At 43.0% G+C, this 27,771-nt stretch overlaps 1 protein-coding gene across 2 annotated transcripts; it reads left to right on the forward strand.

Moving 5' to 3' along the window:
- Positions 1-441: 441 nt before the first annotated feature.
- Positions 442-27,771, forward strand: LOC311244532 (microtubule-associated protein RP/EB family member 1-like). Of its 2 annotated transcripts, none has more exons than XM_084334089.1 (7): positions 442-701; positions 1,419-1,549; positions 4,979-5,124; positions 5,231-5,429; positions 19,752-19,870; positions 25,703-25,861; positions 27,116-27,771. In XM_084334089.1, the coding sequence occupies exons 2-7, from the start codon at positions 1,429-1,431 to the stop codon at positions 27,164-27,166; spliced, it is 795 nt and encodes a 264-aa protein (XP_084190215.1). In that variant the 5' UTR covers positions 442-701; positions 1,419-1,428; the 3' UTR covers positions 27,167-27,771. The 2 variants fall into 2 exon arrangements, with proteins under 2 accessions (XP_084190215.1, XP_084190216.1); XM_084334090.1 differs by having other exon boundaries at positions 442-697.

Here is a 27,771-nt window from a genome sequence, read left to right on the forward strand (position 1 = left end):
GCCATCAGTGAAACTAGGCTATTTCCATGTTCCTTTCAAACGGTTTACAGTTTACAATACATTTCACTGGACATGCTTTTCTGGTGGTGCTTTTAAGTAAATTTTATTTACAAAAAAATGTTTAATTTAGTAAAGCATTTCGATATGTTTAAATCTGGTTGTCCAAAGACATCTGGTTTGGCACTAGATACATGGGTGCCGTGCTACTACTAGTTATAGGCTCTCGCCTTGTTCGGTGAATGTGCAGTTCAGTTGTGTGATGATCATGTTGAAGATGAGAAATAAACCGACCTGTAGTATCATTTCAGAGTACGACTGCATTTCTGTGTCCAACCACTGGGTGGCGACAACATATTCAGTGTAGTCGCTGCGTATGTGGGAGGGTTCGATTTGTATCACATGATCTGCTGAGCGGACGTTTTCTTTTCCCTTTTCCGAACGTAAGTGCCGTATGTGCGACGAATATATGTCCCGTAGTGTGTGTTTGTATATAAATCGAGCGCACGTCTTTTAGTCAGGCATCGGTGCACCAGCAGGCATGTCATTTGAATGAAGCCCCACACATTAGCCCCGGCGAACGGCGATAGTTGGTAGCTAAGAGCAGAACAACTTCAATAACCGTTTCTCCTGCCTCGCTGGAACAGTAGCTACTGAGCTCCAAGGACGTTTTTTTATTGAGAGCCCAATCGTCTACAAAGTGGGTAAGATGTGTAAATTGGAGAACATGTAGTATAATAATAAAACTCCGAACAGAAGAAGTGACTAGGAAGTGATTCAGGTGGCTAACGGTAGCTAGCTAACATTAACGTTAGAATGGCTAGCATGGAAGCTAACCGTAACGTTAGCGGTTAGCTAACTTTGTTAGTCATACTCGGGGCTCGGTCGGTGTGTGTGCTTGGGTGGAATGGGGGACGGTCACATTAATTAAACAACGAGACAGTGTGATCTCTTTCGTTTAGGTGATCCTTATCCGACAAGGACACTCGGAAGTCCTTCTAGATGTAGATATGGTTGAGCAAAACGAACCCAATGTTGGCATTGTAAAGTGAACTGAGCTACATTCCAGCTCCAGGGATTAGCCCAGGGGGCCAGCGGCGCAGCAGGGCGAGTTGATCACAGACATGGTGAATTGAAAATGGGGGACCCTGATGTAAACAAGACGAAAGTCTTTCTCTGGTCTGCATCCCCTTAACAATTGTATGTATTGAGCTGTACTGTACTGCACCCAATTCTACAATCTGTTAATAACATTTCCAATCAATCAATCAATGGAGCTCGTCTCTTGATGGGGCCACTGTAACGTTTCGTTAGCAGGTTGATTATAGCTAAATGTCCTGATAAAATACATGTCTATTTTTCTAACACTTAAAAAAAAACGAAGCCTAATGTTGTGCAACTTCTCTTAAACTTGACCACAGGAAGTCCAGGATGGCTGTGAACGTCTACTCGACATCTGTGACCAGCGATAATTTAAGTCGCCACGATATGCTCGCGTGGATCAATGAATCTTTACAGATCAGCTACACGAAGATTGAGCAATTGTGCTCTGGTATGTTTACAAATGACATCGATCATTTTGTACGTGACATGTATATCGTGGTCTGAGGCCAGTGGAACAGCCTACATTACAGCATGGGGAGTGACCAAGGAAGCTATAAAATGAAGGAAGGGTCACAACACAAGCGCCCTCCTTTTTTTTGTTATTGATCTTTTTCCCCCTCCATTTTCCTCCGATTTTCTCCCATCCCAATGTTAGTCGTATGCCAATTCCCAGTCCCTTCCTGGTCGCTGCGCACTTACCCCCCACAGTCAGATCATCTGGGAGAGTGGAGGCTACCACGTGCTTCCTCCGACACACGTCCAGCCAATCACCGCTTCTTTTCACCTGGCAGCGCGGATTCTCATTGAGAGGGCGTAGCGTGTGGGAGGATCACACTATCCCACTCAAGTCCTATCCGCGCTTAGCAGGCGCCCCGACCGAACTGTAGGAGTCGCTGTTTACAACGACCCGGACCCACCCCGCCAGCTTCTCCCACCCTCTAATACAGCCAATTGTATTAGTGTGGACGGCCAGCCAAGCTGGTGACAACCCCGGAGCTGTGAGCAGCTCCGGGGTTGGTGACGAACGCAATCTCCGTTCGGCCACCTAACCGCCCCACAAGCGCCCTCCTAATGCTCTGCTCGTGCTGCCTTCAAATGGGACTTGTGAATTCGTGCTCTCGATGTGGGAGCTGTTGTGCAGATATGCTTGGCTTGCAAGCGATGAGGACACGGTTGCTAGGCAACTGGCCAGTGTAGCTTAAAGCCACGAGCTAACGATTTAGTAAATGCAAAGTCATACTGACCGAGGAAAAGGACAAGACTGTCAACATTTTCCTCAGATATATTATTAATTTACTAAGACAATATTTACAATAATTCCACAGCTAAATTAACATCCATGCGCACTGGCATTCTTAAAACGTCATCGCCACATTACAACTTCTGAACTTCAGAGCTTTCAGAACATGTCCACTTGAGATGTTGATAGAGACTCTTCTCTTGAACATGGTAAACACGACCCGTTTGAAGGCAGCATAATGCCAGACTTTGGTGGCAGTTCTATTGCAGCCTGGTTGATGCACGGAGAAGCACACTCCCAACATATCTACGTCGTATGACCTTTGATGAAGAAATGCCTTTACCAAATTAAATAACACACCTACAAGAATACTGACTGACTGGATTTGTTTATTTGCTGTTGGTCTTCAAATAGTATCTATATAGGCCTCCTTACAGGGCTCATGGCTAGTCAAATTGAAATGCTCACCACGTCAAATTAAAAGGGTTGCCACTTGCCAGTTGAATGTCCCTTGAAAATATTGAGTTTAGGATCAATAAATATTGAACAAAATGTTCTCTTTTTATTTTGATCTGGACTTTCTGTCATAACTGCAGCAATTTTAGGAGGATGCCTAACGATGATTGTTAATAATAGCTAATGTTATGGGAATATCACATATCGCCACCTTCTTAGATTAATGGCTTACATAATCTTTTAAGGAGAATTATGTTTTTGCCTAAGTCATTTGATTTCTTCATGATACTGGCCACCTTTGGTAAAATTGCCTACATCCTTAATTGAAAAGATCATGCTGTTCCTACCCAGTTGTGAAATGATTTATAAATAATATATATTCTATATTTGGCTCAATACATTTTTCCCCCCTCAAACTTTATAATGTGACTTGCCATTATTTTAAGAAGGTGACAATATTCAAATGTAACATTTACAAAGGCATTGGAAGGCTATAAGCTAACCCGTAGGCCGTAGCTATAAAACAACAAAGGCAGACATTTCATGGCTATCAAACTTTTAGAGAACTTGATCAGAAAATATTGCATCGTGATTATGAATGAAGCAATCTGCCGTGGTGAAATCAACACCTGGGCTTTAATCCCATTAGTCTGGTGCCCTGCTGTGGCTAATCTACCTACCGCCGGATCACCATATCAAACTGTAGCTAAAGCATTGCATTACATAATGTTGGCTAACAGTAGTTAGTATTATGACAGTTTAGCTACTAACGTTAGTCCGTTACTAACCTCAATCACTTCTGTGCATCACAAGTTCCAGTCCATTATACATTTAGCGTAACATTAATGTTACTTGCATGTAAATAAATTAAGGTAAGATATTCCTTTATTGATCCCCTTGGGGAAATTCGGGTGTCAGAGCAGCATGGGAGGGTAGGTACAGGTATGGGCAGGGTAGTGGTAGAAAGACATAAATATAGGCAGTACAATTTGATCTGAACATACAAATATGAGGAACAAATAAACGGTGTAAACAATATAATTAACTTTGAATATAAAAAGAGAGAGAAATAAACGATGTAAACAAAGTTGCAGATGAGGGTCTGTAAGACTGTATGCCCTATCGGTTATATTGCATGTTACAATAAATATAGGCAACAAATCATTTGAATCTGAATATCTACTATGAGTAAGGGTAAACGGTATACACAAGGTACCCCAACTGGCATGATATGGCATACATTTGTAGTCTGTGCCGGTTTTAACATTAAAAATAAAAAAGATGGTACCTTGAAAACACATGAAACATCTAAATAAGAGCACGGCAAAATACTGGTGCCTCCATCACCCAGATGAATAACCTGTTGAACTGAGAGATGGACTGGTCTGCCCAGTCATTCACCACTACGCTGATCTGCCCAGTCATTCACCACTACGCTGGTCTGCCCAGTCATTCACCACTACGCTAAGTGTGCTGAGAGCTTTCAAGTTTGGCACCAATGTGCTACACTAACATATGACCCTTCCTTCGTTTAGTTTCCTTGGGAGGGACCAGGCGGAATGTTTGTAGTATTCAATGTGTATCTGGAGACATACTTTATTATATTGCTTACTGTTATTATCAGGGTTCGCACAAGGTCCTTGAAGTGCTTAAACAGCAATTTTTTTGGAATTCAAATCAACCATTCACATTAAAAGTTTTGTTCATCCATGATCAAATTGTTCTGAATCGAGAAATGGCTTTTTTTTATCAAGTAATTGTCGGAAATTAGTTTTAAGCCATAAATATTGGATCAGATTTTTTTTCCAATAAAAATAAACTAATTTAAAAGTGAATTGGATCCTTTAAATGCCCTTTTAAAATGAAAAATAGTGCTTTGAAAACTAATTGAAAGTCCTTGAATTGCATTTTGCAATGTGTGGGAACCCTGTATTTTTTATTTTATATTCAGATACAATTTTATTGCCTATTTATGTCTTTCTACTATTACCCTGCCTGTACCTCCCCTCCCCCATGCTGCTATGATGCCTGAATTTCCCCAGCGGGATCAATAAAGGAATATTTTATCTTACTTATTCATTATGCATTATCGTATGCCCTGATTTTCATTAGTCATTATTTCAGTTATCGTATAATGATATAAGTTATTGAGGCGCCTGATGGATAAATGTCTTTTCGCAGGTTCTGCCTATTGCCATTTCATGGACATGTTGTTCCCCGGATGCCTGCCTTTGAAAAAAGTAAAATTCCAAGCCAAGCTAGAGCACGAATACATCCAGAATTTTAAAATGTTACAGACCAGTTTCAAGAAGGCTGGAGTTGACAAAGTGAGTATCGAGTTACTATTTTCTCCTCTCATCCTTTAAATTTTTTTTGTAAGTCTCGATGCGTGTGAGCAAAACTATTCTTAACACATCTAAATCTCTCTCGCAGATCATCCCCGTAGACAAGTTGATTAAAGGAAAGTTCCAGGACAACTTTGAGTTTGTGCAGTGGTTTAAGAAGTTCTTTGAAGCAAACTACGACGGGAAGGAGTACGACCCCGTGGCAGCCCGCCAAGGACAGGAGAGCATCACCCCAGCACCAGTCTTGGGGACCGTCACTGCCAACAAGCCCAGGAAGGTCTCTGCCGGTAAGGAATCAGTCTTTTCATCCAGTCATTTTAGTCATAGCCTATAGGGATACACACTATGACACCTCTTCCACAGGGTATCTGCGGGGTGTTAAAAAGTCTTAAATTCATAATTCTCTATTTTTACAGGCCTTAACTCATTGGGCGCCATACCTGAGTATAGTCAGGTTATCTCGCCAACCGTTGAGTGCCAATTCTGAAGACGCCCACCTTGCATCACCATCTTTACAAGCGAAACGCGTCTTCTCCTGAACCGATGCCGCGATAGCCCACCTCCCTTACCCCGCGTGTGAAAACATCACAACAACAATGGCATGTACAGAGTAGTTGCGTTCGTGTTAAATTGAGCTTGATCGGGCTTTTACAGCTAAATGTACTGCGCCTGTACTACCACCGTTGACAACAGATTGACATCGCCCTTAATCAGCATGCAAAACCCAGCCAACAAAAAAAGAAACATGATACATATGTCTTATATGTCCTGACTAGAAGTGTTTATTAAACACCGGGAGTTATTATTAACACTTTAATCGCCGAAGACGCTGTTCAGCGTCTTTCCCCGCCATGCTTATTCTGCCGAAGACGCTGGACAGCGTCTTTGATATCAATATTTCAAAAATCTGTGATCGAAATCATATTTCTCCCCCGGAGACATTATATGTACTGGTGAGCCCCTCTCAATTCTCCAACGGTTCAAGAGCGCCATCTGGTGGCCGATCGGCCGCTCGCCCAAACAGGAAGTGATGCGGATGAAGTGGTGCTCACCCATATTTCGTCCGGGCACTCGCTATCATTAGCAGGACTCCATCTTGACACAATGGATGTCGATCGGTTACCAATAACTCGATAAACAACATGATTTGGACGTATATACTATTATACAACCTGGAAATGGATTGGATATTTCGACATCCCATAATAGAAACATTTCTGTTCCACGCTCATCGCCCAACGCTATGAGGAAGCTACGGTGAGTTTCAGCGTTATTTTTTTAATGTCTTCGATACTAACTGCTCTAATGATCATATCACCCACACTAGATGAATGATATAACGTTGCCCACGGAATTATAAACGACCCCCCCCCCCCATCCGGTCAACATCAGATCATACGTAGTAACTCCTAGAAGCACGTCCAGTTGAAATTTTTTATCTCGCACAGATTCCTACCAAACTGTATTTGATCATCAATATAATGCATTTAGGGCTATAAATCAAGTTCTGGAGAAAGCTGCAGAAAACGATAAAAACATACTTATACTTTAGACCATAGGTGTCAAACTCACGGCCCGCGGGCCAAATGCGGCCCGCCACGTCATTTGATGTGGCCCCCCAAGAGCTCTGGTTAAATCTTTTTTTTTTTGTTTTTTTTCTTTTTTTTTTACATTAATCTTGGGTTAAAAAATAGCGGTGTTAAAATAATTGTGGGTTAATGCGTTAATAAAGCTTTGACAGCCTTAGTTATTACACATTCTTACACATACATGTGTTGAACATCTGAGGTATTGATGAAGTAACAAAGGAAAAAAGCCAAAAGCACTTACTCCTCAGACATTCTTTGACAATTTTACAGCCCAAAATACAAAAAAGATCCAGGCGGAATAGGTAACAAAGGGTTGAAGAAATATTGTCTGAACTGTCAGATGCAAGCTGGCTGTGTGACATAACCGAGCATCTCGCTCAATTGAATAAGAAGCTGTAGGGACGCAAACAAGTCCCACCCAAAACTTGACCAATATAGTTGTGAACTGAGACAACCCTTATTTTGTTATTTTTGAGTACAGTTACAGTTGTGTGTTCATGCAGACACATAATAGCAATTTCATTACGAATTGAAAATGGGGGACCCTGATGTAAACAAGTAGTGATGCACGATATATCGGCCGCCGATATAATATCGGCCGATATGGCCGTTTTTTTACACATCGGTATCGGTCCGATATCAAGATAGGGCCGATATTAAAAAAAAAAAAAAAATTTTTTTTTTTTTTTTTTTATCTTTTTTTTCTTTTTACATGTTTTGGCCTTGAATAGTTTCAAAATATCAGTCATTTCTGAAAATAAGTTACAAAAGTAAAAAAAATTATGCGTTTTGGAAAATAGCTCTTTATTTGATTATCATAAAAAAGTGTTTTCTATACAGAGATATCGACATCGGTAAATATCGGTATCGGCCAGAACAGCAATATTAATATCGGTTATCGGTATCGGCCACAATTTTCACATCGGTGCATCACTATAAACAAGTCTAAAGTCTTTATCTGGTCTGCATCCCCTTAACAATTGTGTATTGAGCTGTACTGTACTGTACCCATTCTGCAATCTGTTAATTAAAGTTAATTAAACTATCTTCCATTAGTTGGATGTATGGCCTCTGCAAGGTTGTGTGCAGCCATTTGTTTTTGTAACATCTGCTACATCTGTCCCATGTGTTCTTTGCAGCTCACAGGTGTTAGTTCTGCCCCTCTTGACTGTGACAAAAAGGTTTTGAACAAACTTAATGTCATAGCTTGTATTTGATGATATTCTTCTTTGTTATTTACTTGAATGGTTTGATCATTGATTGATGGAGTAATATGGGGTTCTGATAAACTAAATTTATTTGTTAAAATAACATAAGCTAACATATATTTTTACATCTATGCAAATGCATATGCAATATGTATAACTTGAATAAGTAATAAATACAGAAACAACATGTTTAACAATATGTAAATGAGTAGCTACATTTATTTTACATTACATTAACATTTATACGGTCTTTGGCCCTTTGAGGGCAACCATAATGCTGATGTGGCCTTCTGTGAAAATGAGTTTGACACCCCTGCTTTAGACCGTATTTTAGTATGAATATGTGAATGAAAAAGTTTAACGTTGCTACACCCTGAACAATAGATATAGGACGTTGAATGGGCCATAGTAATGTCAATTTAGCAATACAATTTAAAAAGTTATAGCCCTGCAAAGAAGGGGAACTTCTCCATGTTAAATAGGGCTGGCGAGGGATGGTAAATTATGAATTTAACCCCGGCGATCAAAGTGTTAAACAACAATGGCATCAGAGTGGTTGCGTTCATGTTACAGAAGCTATTGAGCTTGATCGGGATGATGCAACTGTGTGTGATGCAATACACGATACTAGCTTCACATAGCTGGCCTTTTTCTGAAAACCCAAGTAGTAGCCAAGCACATACTGTTCCATAGCATACCCCTTCAGTTTATCTGACGAGGAGAGGACGCTGGCGTTTGTTTGTTCGCCGCTTCTCCCATCGTTGAACCAGTGTTTTACTATTTTAAAACGAATCTTAAAAGCCAAAGTAGCGTGGCTAACTTTTAAACAATTTTTCTTCTGTTTAACACTTTGGGTGCCATGGGTTAAATTCATGATATACCATAGATTGCCAGCTCTATTTGTCTATGGAGAAGTACCCCTTCTTTGCATGGCTATAACTTTTTAAATTCTATTGCTACATTGCCATTATTAGGGCCCATTCAAAGTCCTATATGTATTGTTCATTGTGTAGCAACGTTAAACTTTTTCATTCACATATTCATACTAAAGTATGGTCTAATGTATAAGTATGTTTTCATCTCTTTCTGCAGCTTTCTCCAGAACGTGATATATAGCCCCAAATGCATTATATTGATGATGCAATACAGTTTTATGGCAATCGGCGCGATAAAAAAAATTCCAACTAGACGTACTTCTAGAAGTTACTACACGTCATCTGATGTTGACCGGATGGGCTAGGGGGCGTTTATAATTCCGTGGGCAGTGTTATACCAATCATCTAATGTGGGTCAAATGTTGATCATAGCAGTTAGTATCGAAGACGGTAATTTTACACGCTAAAACTCACCCCAATCTCCTCGCGCCGTTGGGCGATCAGCGTAGAGTAGAAATTTTACCATTATGGGATGTCGATTTACCCGGTCCATTTCCAGGTTGTATAATGGTATATACGTCCAAATCATGTTGTTTATCGAGTTATTGGCAATGGATCGCTATATATTGTGACGAGCCAGAGTGCCGGGAGCCAAACCGAGTGCCCGGAAGTAATATGGCCGACCAGCACAACCTCCACAGCACTTCCTGTTTGGCGATTGCGCCGATCGGCCACCAGATGGCGCTCCTGAACCGCCAGAGAGCTCAGTGGGTCCTCCTGGTGGATCTCAGGCCAGCGGAGGGGAAATATGAATCCGATCACAGATTTTTGAAATATTGATATTAAAGACGCTGTAAAGCGTCCTTCGGCAACTTGAGCATGGCCGGGAATGACGCTGGAAAGCGTTTTCCGGCACCCAAAGTGTGTTAACAAGTCCGAACCCCTGGACTATTTGCACTGTTTTTATCTATTTTTGTATTGATCCGACGGCTGTCACCACCTACCTGCTCCACCGGCTGACTGCTGGTCTCTCCCGTTGTCGGTGGGCTAGCAGCCGGACTGTGTTGCCTAGGACTGCTACCGTCCCCAGCGAGCTGCAATGCTGTTGAGCATCTGGCTAGTTCTCCAGCGCTGTGCATGGCTAACAACAGCTAGCGCCTGGCTAACTCCATCGACGACCGGCATGATGAAATATTCCACCTCCCAGCTGCTGGCTTTCAACAACTCCACCACTCCAGCGTGCATCACAGCCATAGGACAGCTTGGAATTCTACGCCGACCCTGGTATATCCACCGAAGCACCCACAACAAGTATGTGTTCTCTCGGTATGGTTCTGCTACGATCCCCTCCATCTGGTCCCCAGCCGAGCGCGTCGCACCTGTGCGACGTCATCAGGGCACTGGCGCACCTGGGATTTGTAGTTACCCCTCCCCCCTGAGAAAACACAGCACTAGGACAGATGGGAAACGTGGAGTGGATCACAGTGTACTGCGGAGTGTGCTGAGACCTCCACCATCAGCTCTATCTCCTGCCACTATGGAACTCTTCAACACACAATCCCTCACAAACAAATCCCTCCTCATTCACCAGCATATTCTGGACAAAGGACTTGATTTTATGTGTCTAGTTGAAACTTGGTACAAACCAGTGGACTACTTTGTTCTAAATGAGGCCTGCCCCCCTGGCTATAATTACATGGAGAAAGCTTGCAGCTCTGGCCGTGCTGGTGGTGGCATAGCCATCATTCATCGGGCTGAGCTGAAGCTCTCTTCCCTACCGCTGCCTGATTTTACCTCCATGGAGTGTCTGGCCTTCAAATGCAAACCTCCTTACCCCATGACAGTGCTTCTCATATACCGGCCCCCAAAATCAAATCCCTCATTCCTCCCTGAAATACACTATCTACTCGCATCACTCTCCGTTATGTCAGCCAATATTGTCATCATTGGTGATTTAAATATCCATGTTGACAATGACAACCCCTCCTGTCACCTTGCAACAGAGTTTCTGAGTCTGCTTGAGTATCTTGGCCTGCAGCAGCATGTTGAGGTTCCCACGCACAACAGGGCCCACACCCTAGATCTGGTCATTACATCAGCCCCCTTAAATAGCCTAGAGGTATATGACCTCGGTGTGTCCGACCATAAGGTGGTCTCAATGACCCTGTCATCGATGCTGCCCTCTACTAGACAAAAATGTCAAATGTCCTTCCGAAATTGGAAATCCATTGACCTCCAACGCATCACCTGCCCAGCCTCTGCAACAATGGATGAACTAGTAGAGCACTACAACCCATCCCTGAGCAGTGTCTTTGACCTTCATGCCCCTGTCAAGACACGTGAGGTCAATTTTAAACGCTCCGCCCCCTGGTTCACACAGGAGCTGAGAAATGAAAAAAGCTGGTCGTGCCCTGGAATGTCGACTCAGACACTCTGGACTCACTGTCCACAAACTGGCTTTCCGTGACCATCAAAAGGCGTACTGCAAGTCCCTGAAAGATGCACGGTCAAACTTCTACTTCAACCTCATCAATAAAAACACTGGCAACTCTAAGCAGCTTTTTTCCACCATAAATCACCTACTGAAGCCACAACCATCCTCCTCCACTGAAGCTACAGAAGAGCGATGCAATAACTTTATGGACTTCTTCAGATCTAAAGTAAACAACATCCGCTCTCTGATGCCCAGCTCTTCCTCTCTGTTTCCCCCTGCCTCTAACCCACCACCTGAGAGCTTGCCATCTCTCCCATGTTTCACTGAGGTTCAGCAGAGCCACATTGAAAAAACCCTCAGAGGAATGAAACCATCCACCTGCACCCTGGATCCCATTCCAACTGCCCTGCTCAAGTCAAACATCCCCAGCATCAGCCCAATCATCACCCAGGCTGTTAACCTCTCCCTTCAAACTGGCCATATCCCATCCACCCTCAAAGTTGCCATCATCAGCCCCCTCCTAAAGAAGCCCACCCTGGACCCGGAGGTTCTTGCCAACTACAGGCCTATTTCGAACCGTTCCTTCCTATGCAAGGTTTTGGAAAAGGTAGTTGCCTCCCAGCTCCAGGACCACCTTAAAAATAACACCCTGTTTGAGAAGTTCCAGTCAGGCTTTCGCTCATCCCACAGCACGGAAACAGCTCTGCTCAGGGTGACGAGTGACCTCCTAATGACCGCTGACGCAGGATCACCATCACTCCTCATCCTCCTCGATCTGACAGCGGCGTTTGACACTGTGGACCACACCATCCTCCTGGAGCGCCTCCACAACACTGTTGGACTGTCGGACCATGCACTACAGTGGTTCCAGTCCTACCTCTTAGGCAGGACTGAATATGTCTCACTGGGAGGACACAAGTCCAGGCTGCTCGAGGTCACCTGTGGTGTTCCGCAGGGGTCGGTTCTTGGTCCCATTCTATTCATCACCTACATGCTCCCCCTCGGTCGTGTCATCGGCAGACATGGAATGTCCTTCCACTGTTATGCCGATGACACACAACTCTACATAAAAACGGCCCCAAACCCCTCTGCAGCTCTGTCATGCCTCACCACCTGTCTTGGGGAGATAAAGGCATGGATGAACACTACAGCAACTTCCTCCAACTAAACAGAAAAAAAACAGAGGCCTCCTAATTGGCACCCCTCACCAGGTTCAGTCTTCATCCATATCACATCTCACCTTTGACGGCCAGGTAATCCCCCTCTCCCCCTCAGTCACAAATCTGGGGGTTCGATTTGACCCCCACCTGACCTTCAACACCCATATAAAACACCTCTGCAAGACCTCATTCTATCACCTAAAAACATATCAAAACTCCGTCCCATTCTAACCCTGTCAGATGCAGAGAAGCTTGTCCATGCCTTTATCTCCTCAAGACTGGACTACTGTAACGGACTCTTCATCGGGATTCCTGGCAAGAGCATCCAAAAGCTGCAATACATCCAGAACAGCGCTGCCAGGATCCTCATGAGAGTCCGTAAACACGATCACATAACCCCCATCCTCCACTCACTACACTGGCTCCCCGTCTCATCCCGGATCAACTACAAAATCCTGACGATCACCCATAACTGCATAAACGGACACGCACCCCTCTACCTTCAGGAACTCATCGCTCCACAATCCTTCACCCGCACCCTCAGATCCGCAGGTAGCCTGCTCCTTCAGGTCCCCAATACCCGGCTCTGCACCATGGGTGACCGAGCCTTCTGCACGGCTGCACCACGCCTGTGGAACAGCCTCTCCATCCAGCTGAGGGCACCACAGAGCCTGGACTCTTTTAAAGCAGGCCTGAAAACCTATCTGTTCAAAAAGGCCTTTGACTGCTTTTTATTTTAATTTTATTGCGCTTTTATTTTTAAATTGTCTGTTGTTTTACTAATAACTATTTTATTTCAATTTTTTTAACTGTTTTAACCATGTAGTACCACTTTGGGATCCCAGCGAACAAAAAGTGCATTACAAATCCAATCTATTATTATTATTATCATGACAAATCCTCTCTTACCTTGACTATTAAAAAGCCTCCATAATTTAGTAAATAGTGTCCCCATGGCATGGTGTTGAGCTGTAGCCAGCAAGCTATGCTATGCTATCAACATTAGCTAAATAGCTAACCAACTAAATACAATAAACGGTGGTATCCTCACTATCCTGAGGTAACGTTAAATACAGACAATGTTTGCTAGTCGAAAGGACTGGACACAGGTACAAGTTAAACATCAATCAATTACTTTAATACAACACAGGTAGTTTGAGCCGCGGTCTATCTCTCTCTCCACTCCCGAACGTACTTTGCGCCGCGGTTAGGGATGGGTACCTTTCACATTTGAACCGGTACCGGTACCTGTGAATCGATACCGGTACCCAACGGTACCTTTTTTTGGTACTTTAGTCTCTAAACATTTTATCTACCTACCTCAGTTGTAAAAAAAAAAAAATCCAAACTTAATATTTAATAAATAAATAATGTATTATATTACTTTATTATTTACATCTTACTAATGTAAAGTATTTTACAACTGATTAAACAAACAAACAATCTAGCAGCAATGAACTACGCTGCTGCTGATTGAGTATTCTAGCAGTTATTTTTGCTCCACCCCCGCTTGGAGAAGACTCGCTCTGCGGTGTGTGTGGCTTGTTGTTTACCGACGTCACATCCTCTACTCTTCTGTCCTGACTGAGTTGTGCCGGCTTGCACTGTAGCCCTAGGAGCTAACGTTATGTCCGACGGTTAGCTTAGCTAACGTCAGCTTAAGAACGTCAAATGGGTTACAAATATGTGAAACTATGGAAGGAGTAAGCCGACCGCTAAAAATAAAACCCACGTGGCAGCGCGAGCACATAGCAAAAGAACGTTTGGAGATAGTGGTGTTTCAAGAGACTGGCTACAGTAATATGATGCTGGGCTGTAGTGATCAGTTGTTCCGTGTGGCGCAAGTATGTAAAAAAGAAAAACAGAAACAACACGTTTGTCATCTGTAGTAAATAAATGAAGCTGGAATCTTTCTAACAACCTGCCCACTACCAAGATAGATATCAGAGACATATACTCCCCAGTCCCAATGAATTGCAAACACCCAAAGAGAGTTTGAAAACATGTATTGTGCCTTAACGTGCGGTTTCGTTTTTGCGGTCAACAAAACGTGACGTCATCGGATATCTTTTTTTTTTTGCGCATGGTACCGAAAGTTGGCACCGGTGGATCTCACGTGAATCGATACTCGGTAGTACCGACGTGTTTCGGTAGGTACCTTTTTACAAGTACCGAATTCGGTACCCATCCCTAGCCGCGGTGTGTGTCTGGAAAACTAGGTCAGCTCAAAATCACAAAACCGGACGGCACAACAACACTTCCGGTCTGGGGTTTTCAAAATAAAAGAGCGACGTCTAAAACAGGAAAGACATTTATTTTGTACATTTGTGGCACGCACTTATTATCTAGATGTTTTCGTTTTTACGGAAACCTTTATTTTTTTTAAATGAAAACAAAACGGGAAAAAAATCGTTTTAGTCTGGACAAGGCCTCAGCCGGAGCTCTCTAGGTCTCCCTGGCTCATCTGCCTACGTTGGAATTGCAATGACGATCGAATCTCACCAGGTGGCATACCTTTTGAACTGGAATAGCTTGGTGTGGAGACACCTTTTCTTTTTCTTCTTTTTTTGCAAGGGCTCCTCCTCAGACAGAGCGATCGCTCTGAGATTTCATTGCCTGAAGCCTACAGTACTTTTCGCACTATAAGCCGCACCTGAATATAAGCCGCAGCAGCTAAATTGAATGCTGTGTACATATATAAGCCGCACTGGACTATAAGCTGCAGGTGTTTTAATGTTTAATTACCATATGTAAGGGTTCGTGCACAGAGGGGATTGTCGGGAAAGAGATGGCTGTTTGAGGAAGCTCCCATTTATTAACATTTTTGTTTAAACGGGAACGATAGCCAGTTTGCAGCTCCGGGTACAGTAGGTACCAACGTTAGCCAGTTAGCAGCTCCGGGTACAGTAGGTACCAACGTTAGCCAGTTAGCAGCTCCGGGTACAGTAGGTACCAACGTTAGCTCTCATAACGTTAGCCAGTTAGCAGTTCTCAGTTAGCAGCTCCGGGTACAGTAGGTACCAACGTTAGCTCTCATAACGTTAGCCAGTTAGCAGCTCCCAGTTTGCAGCTCTGTGTACAGTAGGTAGCAACGTTAGCTCTCATAATGTTAGTCAGTTAGCAGCTCCCAGTTTGCAGCTCCGGGTACAGTAGGTACCAACGTTAGCTCTCATAACGTTAGCCAGTTAGCAGCTCCGGGTACAGTAGGTACCAACGTTAGCTCTCATAACGTTAGCCAGTTCCCAGTTAGCAGCTCCGGGTACAGTAGGTACCAACGTTAGCTCTCATAACGTTAGCCAGTTAGCAGCTCCCAGTTTGCAGCTCCGGGTACAGTAGGTAGCAACGTTAGCTCTCATAACGTTAGCCAGTTAGCAGCTCCGGGTACAATAGGTACCAACGTTAGCTCTCATAACGTTAGCCAGTTAGCAGCTCCCAGTTTGCAGCTCCGGGTACAGTAGGTAGCAACGTTAGCCAGTTAGCAGCTCCGGGTACAGTAGGTAGCAACGTTAGCTCTCATAACGTTAGCCAGTTAGCAGCTCCGGGTACAGTAGGTACCAACGTTAGCTCTCATAACGTTAGCCAGTTAGCAGCTCCGGGTACAATAGGTACCAACGTTAGCTCTCATAACGTTAGCCAGTTAGCAGCTCCGGGTACAGTAGGTACCAACGTTAGCTCTCATAACGTTAGCCAGTTAGCAGCGCCGGGTACAGTAGGTAGGCAGCATGTTGAAAGAGGAGCCCTGAGCTGCTCATACACTAGACTTGCTGTAATGGTTTGTTGACGTGAGGGGGAGGAGGAGGGGCAGGGCGTGCATTGCTGCAGCAGATTTAGGAGTCTGATCTGACGGTCACAGAGCTGAGGGAGCGCGCCCAGTTAGCTGTAAAAATCCATAGATTAGCCGCACCGTTATATAAGCCGCAGGGTCGAAAAATGGGGGGGAAAGCCGCGGCTTATAGTCCGAAAAGTACGGTATTTGTTTAGCGTGTAATAGCGCACAAACTAGGGCTGGGCGATAAAACGATAACTATCACGATAAATTATTTCCTCGAAATAAACATGAAACGTGGTCGCAAAGTTTCGATATATCGATTTTCCAAGCTTGGATATGAGCACACGCACTAACAACCAATCAGTGAAGGAGATGGCCGACAGCGAAGGAGACCCGCGCTGCACCTCTGGGTAGAGGGGTAGGACTCCAGTAGTAAACAAGGCTGGCTAGGATAATTAGCTTGCACGCTGCTTATAGTTTACGTGCCAAGTGGGTGTGTGGCGTGAATTCTGAGGCCACGGTTAGAGTAGTGTGGGGTATGCGGTGGATGTCGTTGCAATGTATTGGGGCGGAACAGAGTATTAGGGTGATATTTAGTACATTGAAAAAAGGCTGGCTAGGATAATTAGCTTGCACGCCGCTATTTTATAGTTTACGTGCAGAGTGGGTGTGTGGCGTGAATTCTGAGGCCACGGTTAGAGTAGTGTGGGGTATGCGGTGGACGTCGTTGCAATGTATTGGGGCTGAGCGGAGTATTTTAGGGTCATATTTAGTACATTGTTATGGGATACACCGCTTGCTCTGGCTAAGTGCTAACGTGCGCGGACTGATGACGACATCAACTCGAGACATTCGCAGCAGCAAAACAAGTCTATTAATAGCCCGTCCATCGGCGCCGGGCATAAGAAGTTAATTATATCGACGATAATTATCGATATCGAGTTATATGAAAATTATTTTATAATTTTATCGCGATAACGTTTTTGGCCATATCGCCCAGCCCTAGCACAAACTACAGTATGTAGAAATTAACTGGTTAGTCAGTAATGGACTATGAACAATGCCTGTCAAATGAGCCAAATGAGCCATACTATTGTCTCCATAGCTATAATACAGAACACACAATGGGTCTGCAAACATCGCTAAAATTGTCAATAGCGCTGGTGCCAGGCAGTACAGATGGGTAAAGTGTGTGGCGCCCAATGAGTTAAATGACAAAGGAATCAGTTAAATATAATGAGCTAATAATATGAAATGTATGAAACGTTTTTGTATTCAAGTCGTTGTTTTTATTCGGGACTACCGGGAGCTTGGTGCGTAAATGGTAAATGATGCATTTATATAGTGCTTTTATCCAAAGCGCTTTACAATTTTGTTCCTCACATTTTACCCTTCACTCACACATTCACACACCAATGGCGGAGGCAACCATGCAAGGTGCCAACCTGCTCATCGGGAGCAATTAGGGGTTAAGTGTGTCTTGCTCAAGGACACATCGACATGTTGCCCAGGAGGAGCGGCAATCGAACCGGGAACCTTCCGACTACCAGACGACCGCTCTAGAATTTAAAGTGGCGCACAATTTTTTTTTATTAGATTTGGCTCCAAGTGGTATTAACCTCTTAACTGGCACCCAGAAAAGTGGCAATTTTAAAACTTGAACTTGAGGACTGGATACTTTTTTGAAAAGCGTATCTTTATACTTTTTTTTTTTTAGCTTTTTTTTTTAGCGTTTATCGCTTTTCTGGTCAAGCATGACCGACAGAAACAGGTTGAAATGGGATGTAGCGCAGGGGAAGACACTCTGAGAAAATACGGCGGGTCCGGGAATCGAACTCGTGTACCCCAGATCCGTGACGAGCACGGTTTTCCCCGACGCAGAAATAGCGCCGAGATATGCGGTGAGCTACGGGAGCTCCCCCTATCTTTATACTTTTAGAGTAACATAGGTCTGAACTTGAGTTGTAGAAAAACTTGTTACTCACGTTTTTTTCTGTAAGAGTTGCAATATCCAAATATAGTATTTCCCAAAAAAAAAATTATGAGCTGGAAAACACACTGGGTCCATAGCCTGAAGTCTTATGTAGTACATGTCCAAATTTCTGTTCAGAAATTAGTTATTAGGAGCGATTTTGGTAAACTGTGGAGAGAAAAAAATCTCTCCAGTAAACCATTTCCCCATTGACTTCAATTGATTCTGAGTTTTTTTGGCTTGTGACTTTTCACCTAGATCCCTGATTCTCAGATCCCCATGTGGGGTATCATTGGAAAGCCACACATTGGCTACAACCCTGTCCAATAATCTTCGAGATCGCCAAATGATTGACAGAGCTAGAGCCCCAGTAGTCGGGGGTGTTAATAATAATAATTTAAAAAAGCTCTGCCATGTACTTTGGCGCATGCCTCACATATCGGCATGTAACTCGAGAACCGCTGAACGGATTTGTTCAGTTTAACTTGTTGAAACCGGCACATGTCGATATCGATTCTGAGTCGTGAACTTTAAATATCGGCCGATAGAGTTTCAATTCCAACTTCTGTAGAGCAGTATAGACTTTGACTGTTCATTTTGTGGTCACTGGACACAAATAATTTAAATTAAATCATTTCTTTTCTCCCTTTTTAGAGTGATCTAACATACCTCTATTGTCTAAAATGATGCCCTAGTTAACCTGGTATTGGCCTGATATCCAGCACCGGTATCGGTACACCTGTAGCCTACTTCACCATTAATTCTAAATACTTGTTTCTGCCTCAGGAATTCTCGCTCAACCTGCTGCCAAACTATCTGCTAGAGTCGGTAAAGTGGGTTTATTGATTGTCAACGACGAGTCTCGTCATGTAGTCCTGGTCACACGCACCTTTCTGATGAGACATGAGTCACTTGGTGATAAAATGTATTGGTTGCCCTCAGTCATGTATCTCTACAAGGACTAGACACGAGAGGAAGCATTGGGTGTTGTTGTTGGATACACATGTAATCAAATAGCCATCACTAGGGATGCACCGATCCGACTTTTTCAGTCCCGATACCTGTGCTTTGGGTATCGGCCGATACAGAGTACCGATCCGATACCCATTGTTCAATTAATAAACTGTATGCCTCACTGTGTGGAAGAGACTGGGATCATTATTTTGTGCAAGGCAACATCAGGCTTGACTTAAAACATTACTTTCCTAACTTAGTGAAACAAAATGTAACAAATTAACACATAGATATAAATGTACTGAATTGTAATTTATTATTAAAATTAAATAACAAAAAAAGTATTTACATTTTGTTGTATACATTTAAAGAATTTGTTTTATTGTCTCCGATACCCAATCTAGCTATTTTAGTCATATCGGGTCCGATATCAATATCCGATCGGTGCATCCCTAGCCATCACACACTTGTCTTGCGGTTGCAATATCATCAGGTAATGGTAGCATGGTGGATGGTGGCAGCATCACTGGGTACCTTATTAACAAGAAATGGTGTAAACTAAAATAAATGATTATGAAAATTATTGAACTGATACAATATATCGTCCCATGCCTTCTCATGCTTTTTATCCTTTTGCAATATATCCAGCACCCATGAGGGCCGCTGCGCCGTCAGCGACCAAACCCATGCCTAGGTCAGCAGGAAGCGCCACACGGAGGCCTGGGTTGGGGGCAGGGGACGAGGAGAAGACGCAGCTTGCTGAGGAGGTACGGTCATTGACGGAGACTGAAGGGAAGCGTCCCAAGCAGTGTTAATTTTGTCAACTAAAATGGTGACGAAAGATGTTCGTCAACGAAGGTTTTTTTCATGACAACGAGATGTGACGTCACGTTATTGAAGACCATGTAACGCTAACGAGACTAAATAGTTTATTAAATACGTTGACCACAACTGAGGACACAAAAATGTAATTTATAAAAACCAGGACGAAATTTCTCTTCATGTATGTTGATATTGTTGACTAAAACAAGACGAGACAAAATAATTATAACTTTTCTTAATGCCATCGTCCCGAGTCAGAGCAGTGTGACGGGGAGCTCTGTTATTAGCATTAGCTGGAGCTATTTGAAAAGCTAGTTTTAGCTTAACGTTACCTTGGCTAAAATTGGGACTATTCATAATCCAGCTGCAGACCTGCAAGCAAAGTACAGCAAGTTGGCAAAGGAGTATTCCAAGGTAAATCACTTTTTCACCAGTAACGTTACATTGTTTGTATTTCCATCTAGCTCGCGGCTAACCTAGCTCACGCTAATGTGGCTAACTGATCGACCTCTCGCACACAATTAATGACATGTTGCGGACAGCCATACCGGTGACAATGTTTAGCTTTTAGTGCCAAATGATAAGAGTCTGAGGTGGAGTCTCAAAAGAGAATGTTGAATATTTATTGTGCATTAAAAATCACAACAGAGCCTCAGCTACTAGCTGACCTAAACGGAGCCTTCTGGAAGCAAGTGCAACAACATATAATGTCCGTGTGGAACCAATGTGCCAACAACCTTTCCGTGGGTGAAGCATAGTTGAGCATAATTAGAACTTTTAATGATACTAATACTAATCTATACAATCACCTGTTGTTGAATAAATACCATTACTTTCTAGTTATTACTAAAAAACAGTATATATAAAACAGTAGCTGTAAAAAAAAAGAAAAGAAAAAAAAAGTTTTATAATTTATATAATATATATATATTTTTTGTACATTAACTAAAAATAGACATGTCATCAGTTTTCGTCGACAAAATCTAGACTAAAACAAAAAAGACAAAATTGAGACAAAAACTGACTAAGACTAAAATGCTCAGACATTTAGTTGACTAAAACTGACTAAATGAAAAATAAATGAAGATGACTAAATATGATAAACGAAAAAGGAGCACTTGACACATGACTAAGACTAAAACTAAAATGAAAATAGCTGCCAAAATTAACACTGGTCCCAAGGACGGTCGCCACGGTGAATTTCGACAACGAAATTGGTCTTTAATGTTATGCGGCCGGCTACACCGATCCACTGTCTGTCCATCTGAGTAAATTTTTTACATTTTCAATGACTAGTATCCATTTGTCGGGACAGACGAGAGTTGACATTATGTTCTAATTTAAAAAGAAACCAAGGGACAGTAATACCTTCCGTAAATTTTCTATCTGTTTATTCGACTGATCAATGTAGCTGCAGCCTTATTTAGCGCATTGCGGCGATCGCGCAAACTTACTGTTGCTGGTCTGGACTGGTCCTCAGCTCCTCTCCAGTCGAGCTGCTGTGGGGTTTAAATCTGAAACATTGCCAAATCCGTCATTGTGTCGCCCCAAGGTTCTTCTCAGGGTGGAACAAACAAAAAAAAACGATTGTACTATGCGCTATCCCTATACTTCTACCTACTATACTATGTTGTCTATACTACTATGCACTCGAGGTGTAGCACTCACATTTTACATTATTTTCTTTAGCAAAAGGTTGGCTCTATCAATCATTTGACACAGAACTGATAGCTAGCTAAGCTGCATGGCATGGGGGGGGAACCCTTGCGAGCACGGGGAGAACATGCAAACTCCACACAGAAAGGCCTGGGAGATACCCCATCTGGGTAACTGGCAACATGGAAACCTGGTCCCCAAGCGGGAATCGAACCCTGGACCTTCTTGCTGTGAGGCGACAGTGTTTAACCACTACACCACCGTGCCGCTAACTAGGACTGTCTGACATGGGGAGATTGACACTGGGAATTAATAACTGTTGAGAAATCGTGTTTGTGTGGTCTGGCTATCACAACTTTCCAACCGCTTGAGGGACAATGGCTAGAGGTGAGTGAGAGAGCGGGTGAGAGACATTGGCTCGAGCAACGTTAGCAACTATGAAATACCGTAATTGCCGGACTATAAGCCGCACCTGAATATAAGCCGCACCAGCTAGATATAGAACGAAAAAGAAATGTGTACATATACAAGCCGCACCTGACTATAAGCCGCAGGTGTCCACTAGACACCTGCGAGAGCGCCCCTGGTGGCCGTTCGCTGTTAAAATCCATAGATTACCCGCATCGTTGTATAAGCCGCTGGGTTCAAAACATGGGTAAAAAGGTGCGGTTTATAGTCCGGCAATTACGGTAGGTCTATTCCAAAACGGACTAGGGTCTTTGTGTTTTTATTATGGCATTTATTAAAAACGTATCTTAGGGAAAATTATTAATAAGAATTTCTGAATCTTGGTAAATGGAAGATTGCTCCACTTCTACAAGGGCTATTTGCATGTTCTTGGAATCTAGGGACATCTATGGATCTCATCCCCCCCCCCCTTTTTTTTCTATTGCCCCCTTTCCCTAGCCCTCTTGAGTTCAAGTTCAAGTTTCTTTAATAGTTGTCATACAGAAGTACAGAATACTTTTATATAAAATGCTTCTTACTGTTACGCTCCAGAGACTGTGCAAGACAAGATAAGTATGAAATAAAATAACATAGTATAGCATGTAAATTAGAAGTAAAAAAAATTAGGTCAGTGTTCAGTATAGACATATGTACAATGTTCGATGCAGAATAGACGTAACTGAGTTACCATATAATATACAATACTATGCAGTGTACTAATATACAATACTATATAGTGCAAGGCAGAAACGGGATGAGGTGCAATTTAGGTACAATTTACAGTAGGTGTACGAGTTGTAGTGCAAATCCTTTATCAATAAATATAAAGTGTGTTTGTGTGATCTAAAGTGTGGAGAGTGGGTGCTGCAGTGTGTTGTTTGTTTAAGTGAGTGTGTGCGTGTGGGTAGGGATGCCCCCCGGACCCCGGTTTTAAACGGGAACCGGTACTATATTAGAAAATACCGGAGTATTTATAAGCTCTGACGTCCTCGGTACTGCTATCGATACTCTAGAGAAATTATTATTATTATTATTATTATTATTTAAAAGTTGCGAACGATCCTCTCTCTGTCTCTGCACGAGAAGCGAGCCGCAGCCAGCGAGTCAATTATTACACACACTCCTCGCGAGTCGCTCGCTAGTGCTACACATAGACATACGGGTACTACATACGGGTACTCCTTAATGAAAGTGCTCCCCGACGCCCCGTGCTATAGCGCGCTGCACACAGACAGCAGCTCTGCATGCACTGAGTCGTGATCATGGCGGATAGAGCGAAGCGTTCTAAAGTATGGATATACTTTACAAGGGTCAATGCCGACAATGCACGTTGCCACAAGTGCAACAAAACATTTGCCAGTAAGGGTGGCAATACGAGCAAATCAATTTATCAAAACATCTGTTGGCAAAACATGATATTAGTGTGCAGAAATGCGCGTATTCGACTGCCTTGCGCGCAGTGTTCCATGAATGAATGAATGAATGAAAACTTTATTTAACAGATTGCAGAATGGGTACAATACAGTACGGCTCAATACATACAATTGTTAAGGGGATGCAGACCTGAGAAAGACGTTTGTCTTGTTTCCATCAGGGTCCCCCATTTTCAATTCATATAGACATTTATGACATACACAACATACATGACATTTATGGCATAGGGACATATAGGTATTTAGTACTGATACATTTGTGACATAGGCGGTATTCAAATATACAGTACTGTTACCCCTAGATCCTGACAGAGTATATACATATGATGGGGAGGGGACTGTACATTAGGAGGGGGTGGGTGGGTGGGAGGGAAATATACATACTGCAGCCGTAACCCAAGATACGGAGTTGCCTAGGCTAATAACGAATTATTACAAATAGGCTAATAAACAAAACAATTGTTTAGCTACAAATACTACAATCTAAACTTTTTATAGATCGTCAAGCTGAGGCGTCAGCCACTATGTCCCAGCCCAGTGAGCCCAGGGCCACCACACATCCTCCCTCTACCTCCCTCCACCACCCAAAGTCCTTTCTCCCTAGCAGCTAGAGGAAGGATGACAGAGGATAGGGTGAACGAGTGTCACAGTTCTGTTAGCCTTTTGCCTTTGTTGTTTATTATAAAAAGTCTATAATTCAGAGTCAGACACATTTAAAACATTGTTGCTGCTGTTGCTGAAGAAATTATATTAATTTATTATATTTATTTATAAAGTTATATAAAAGAACCTTGCTGCTGTTGCTGAAGAAATTATATTTATTTATAATACTTATTTATAAAGTTGTATTTATAAATAATAAAGCAATGTTGATTCTGTTCTTAATTAATTGTCTTTTTTTCTTGCAAAAAAATAACCAAAAAGAACCGATAAGAGTATTGATAAAGTACCGAACCGTTAAGCAGTATCGATAAGAGTAGTAGTATCGATAAAATCCTAACGATACCCATCCCTACGTGTGGGTGTGTGTGCTGTGTGCATTTGATGGTTGTTGCATAGTGTTTATTGTTCGTTTAGCAGCCTGATGGCCTGGGGATAGAAGCTTCTTCTGAGTCTTTCTGTGCTCGCCTTAAGACTCCGGTATCGCTTGCCTGACCGCAGCAGTTCAAAGAGGCAGTTGTTCGGGTGGCTCGAGTCCTTAATAATTCTCTTAGCCTTCCCCCTGCACCGCTTGTTGTAAATGTTCTGGAGGGTGGGAAGCCCCCCTCCAATTGTGCGTTTGGCTGAACGTGTCACTCTTTGTAGTCTGCTACGGTCTTGTGCAGTGCTATTCCCAAACCAGGAGGTGATGTTGCCAGTCAGGATGCTCTCTATTGTACATGAGTAGAAGTTCCTAAGGATCTTCTGACTGACTTGGAACTTCCTTAGGCGCCTGAGGAAGTAGAGGCGTTGTCGTGCCTTCTTCACAACACTGTCAATGTGTGTGGTCCATGTCAAGTCCTCGGATATGTGGGCTCCGAGGTACTTGAAACTGTTCACTCTCTCAACCGGTGCCCCGTCGATGCTGAGGGGGCTGTAGTCCTTGACCCCCGACCTCATGAAGTCCACAATCATCTCTTTTGTTTTGCTGACGTTCAGGGAGAGGCAGTTCTCCTGACACCACTGTGACAGATTCTCTACCTGTTTGTGTACCTGATTGTGAAGCGACCTGCTTGGGTTTCCTGAAAGGCGCTATAGAAATTTGATTTAATTTATTATCATAAAGCATTATGCTAGCTGGTGTGGTGGAACCAAACTCATCAATTATGTCGTAGACGGATCTTCATGATCAATATAGGTTTAATAGTGATACGCATACACAAACAAGGTACATGTAGATAAGTGAGCTTGGCTGAGAGGAGTGTTTCCACTGGCCACCTGGGAGAACACAGGTGGAGAAGGGGATCCAGCTCTTGTGGATGGAGAAGGGTGGTGGTTTGGGGACATTCTCTCTCTAGGTGTGAGATTCAAGCTATCCTTGGTACAAACAAAGGCATTCGTCCATACTGGCTAGTTAACATCATCTGTCAAACATTGCTTAAAGTGAACACAGATGGTTTGTTTATGCCAATTTGAAATGTATTTCCCGACAAAGATCAAAGGACCCTAACCGATGCATGGGCCAGGTTAGACCACTTCAGCCAGTAAGATGTCAATCTCGTTCTCATCTCACAATTATTATTATTATTTTTGTTCCACCAGGTCAGCACTCTGAGATCAACGGTCGCCGATATGGAGAAAGAGAGAGACTTTTACTTTGGGAAGCTGAGGAACATTGAGCTTATTTGCCAAGAGAAGGAAGGCGAGGGAGAAGGAGACCCAACGATGCAGAAGATTATGGACATCCTTTATGCCACAGATGTAAGTAACGCCCCCCATTGTTACTCGCTGAACACAATGTCTAATCAGGGCTTTCCCTAAACAATGGTATAGGGGTGCAGCAGCGCCACTATGACGACACGCCAACGCCACCATGTGTTTTAAAAAATGTATGTAATTTTAGCAGTGAAAGCTTGGGGCCAGCATATGCCTTATACTCTGTACTTAAATCAATTTAAACTTTTGTTAGCTATTTTATTGAAATTATGTTTAAGTTGCAAGAAATTACAGCAAATGGCTTTCTTTATTGCAATTTCTTTGGCCTCCCGGGAGGGGAGGTTGCGACTCGGCACCATCTTCTTTGAAAGCCTCACTAATTATATACACATCTTCTAATTTGACGACATGCATCTTCTAAATGGGCCCCAAGGTAATGTTTCGCTAATACAATAGCGGAAATAACAGGAAATAAATCCGCTGTTCCTCACATAGATATATATAACTAGATGGTGCAAGGTGGAGTCTCCAGCGTAGTTCACCGGCGGCCATCTTGTCACAGGCAGCACGCCCACTCATAACATGAATGTCTATGGTGCATGTACTATTGAAATAACCATATCTTGCAAAATGTTCAACCGATTTACAAATGGTTTGGTTTATTACCAACGTTATTAACGTGGCTATGATTCAGGATGCTTGGCCATGTTGAAATTATTTTCACATGAAAGTCCATTATAAGTATGCAGTATGATGACTACATTTGATTTTTTTTTTTTTTTTTTTGTCCTTTTCCCCCTCCATTTTCCTCCGATTTTCTCCCATCCCAATGTTAGTCGTATGCCAATTCCCAATCCCCTTCCTGGTCGCTGCGCACTTACCCCCCACAGTCGGATCATCTGGGAGAGTGGAGGCTATCACGTGCTTCCTCCGACACACGTCCAGCCAATCAACCGCTTCTTTTCACCTGGCAGCGCGGATCCTCCCTGAGAGGGCGTAGCGTGTGGAAGGATCACACTATCCCACTCGGGTCCTATCCGCGCGTAGCAGGCGCCCCGACCGAACTGTAGGAGTCGCTGTTTACAACGACCCGGACCCACCCCGCCAGCTTCTCCCACCCTCTAATACTGCCAATTGTATTAGTGTGAACGGCCAGCCAAGCTGGTGACAACCCCGGAGCTGTGAGCTGGATTCGAACAGGCGAATATATAAAGCATATATATATGTCTATGGTTCCTCATAGCGATGGAATTCTCCTGAAAAGGTCTGAAATGTCTCCTGTTTCTGTGTCCCTCACAGGAAGGGTTCGCGATTCCGGACGGCGAAGGGGAGGAGCCTGAAGAGTTCTAATGAGCGGAGCGAGGAACCCACGTCTAGACTATACCTTAATTAAACACACTCTCCATCGCACGTTTTTACCCTCATACACACAGGAGCCAGAAAGCACGCAGACACAAGAACGTGCGTGGATGAACATGCACCTCCTTCGCACCCACACACACTGCCACTTAGTGTTTAAACCTGCAGCCTGAAGTCTGCCGCCGCCGTGCTCCGTGATTCTCTGGACCATTAACTCATTATTTCAAGAGACTGTGCTGATCCAGTTGTCGAGTTTTGAGATGAAATAATAACTGGTCTCTCCCCAATTCCTAGCTGTGCCTTTTCAACTCTTGTCTCGCGGCTATTGAAATGCGTTCAGTCGTTTATTTTCTATTTCTCATTGGAAGAATTGTCGTTGTTTATTTTCTTTTTCTTCTTTTTTTACCAGACTTGAATTGTAAGCATAATCTTAGCCTGTAAAGCAACCTGAAAGTGATTTTTTAAGTCTAGGATCATGCTTATGTGTCTGGGGAAATAGGCCTAAGTCATTTTTATTATTAACTTCAGAATAAAATGTTGGAGCTTATTTTGCTATGGAAATTGCAAATAATTATTAAAAGATACATTTATATTTA

This window comes from Notolepis coatsorum (assembly GCF_963971535.1).
Source record: "Notolepis coatsorum genome assembly, chromosome: 17".
Classification (NCBI taxonomy): domain Eukaryota; kingdom Metazoa; phylum Chordata; class Actinopteri; order Aulopiformes; family Paralepididae; genus Notolepis; species Notolepis coatsorum.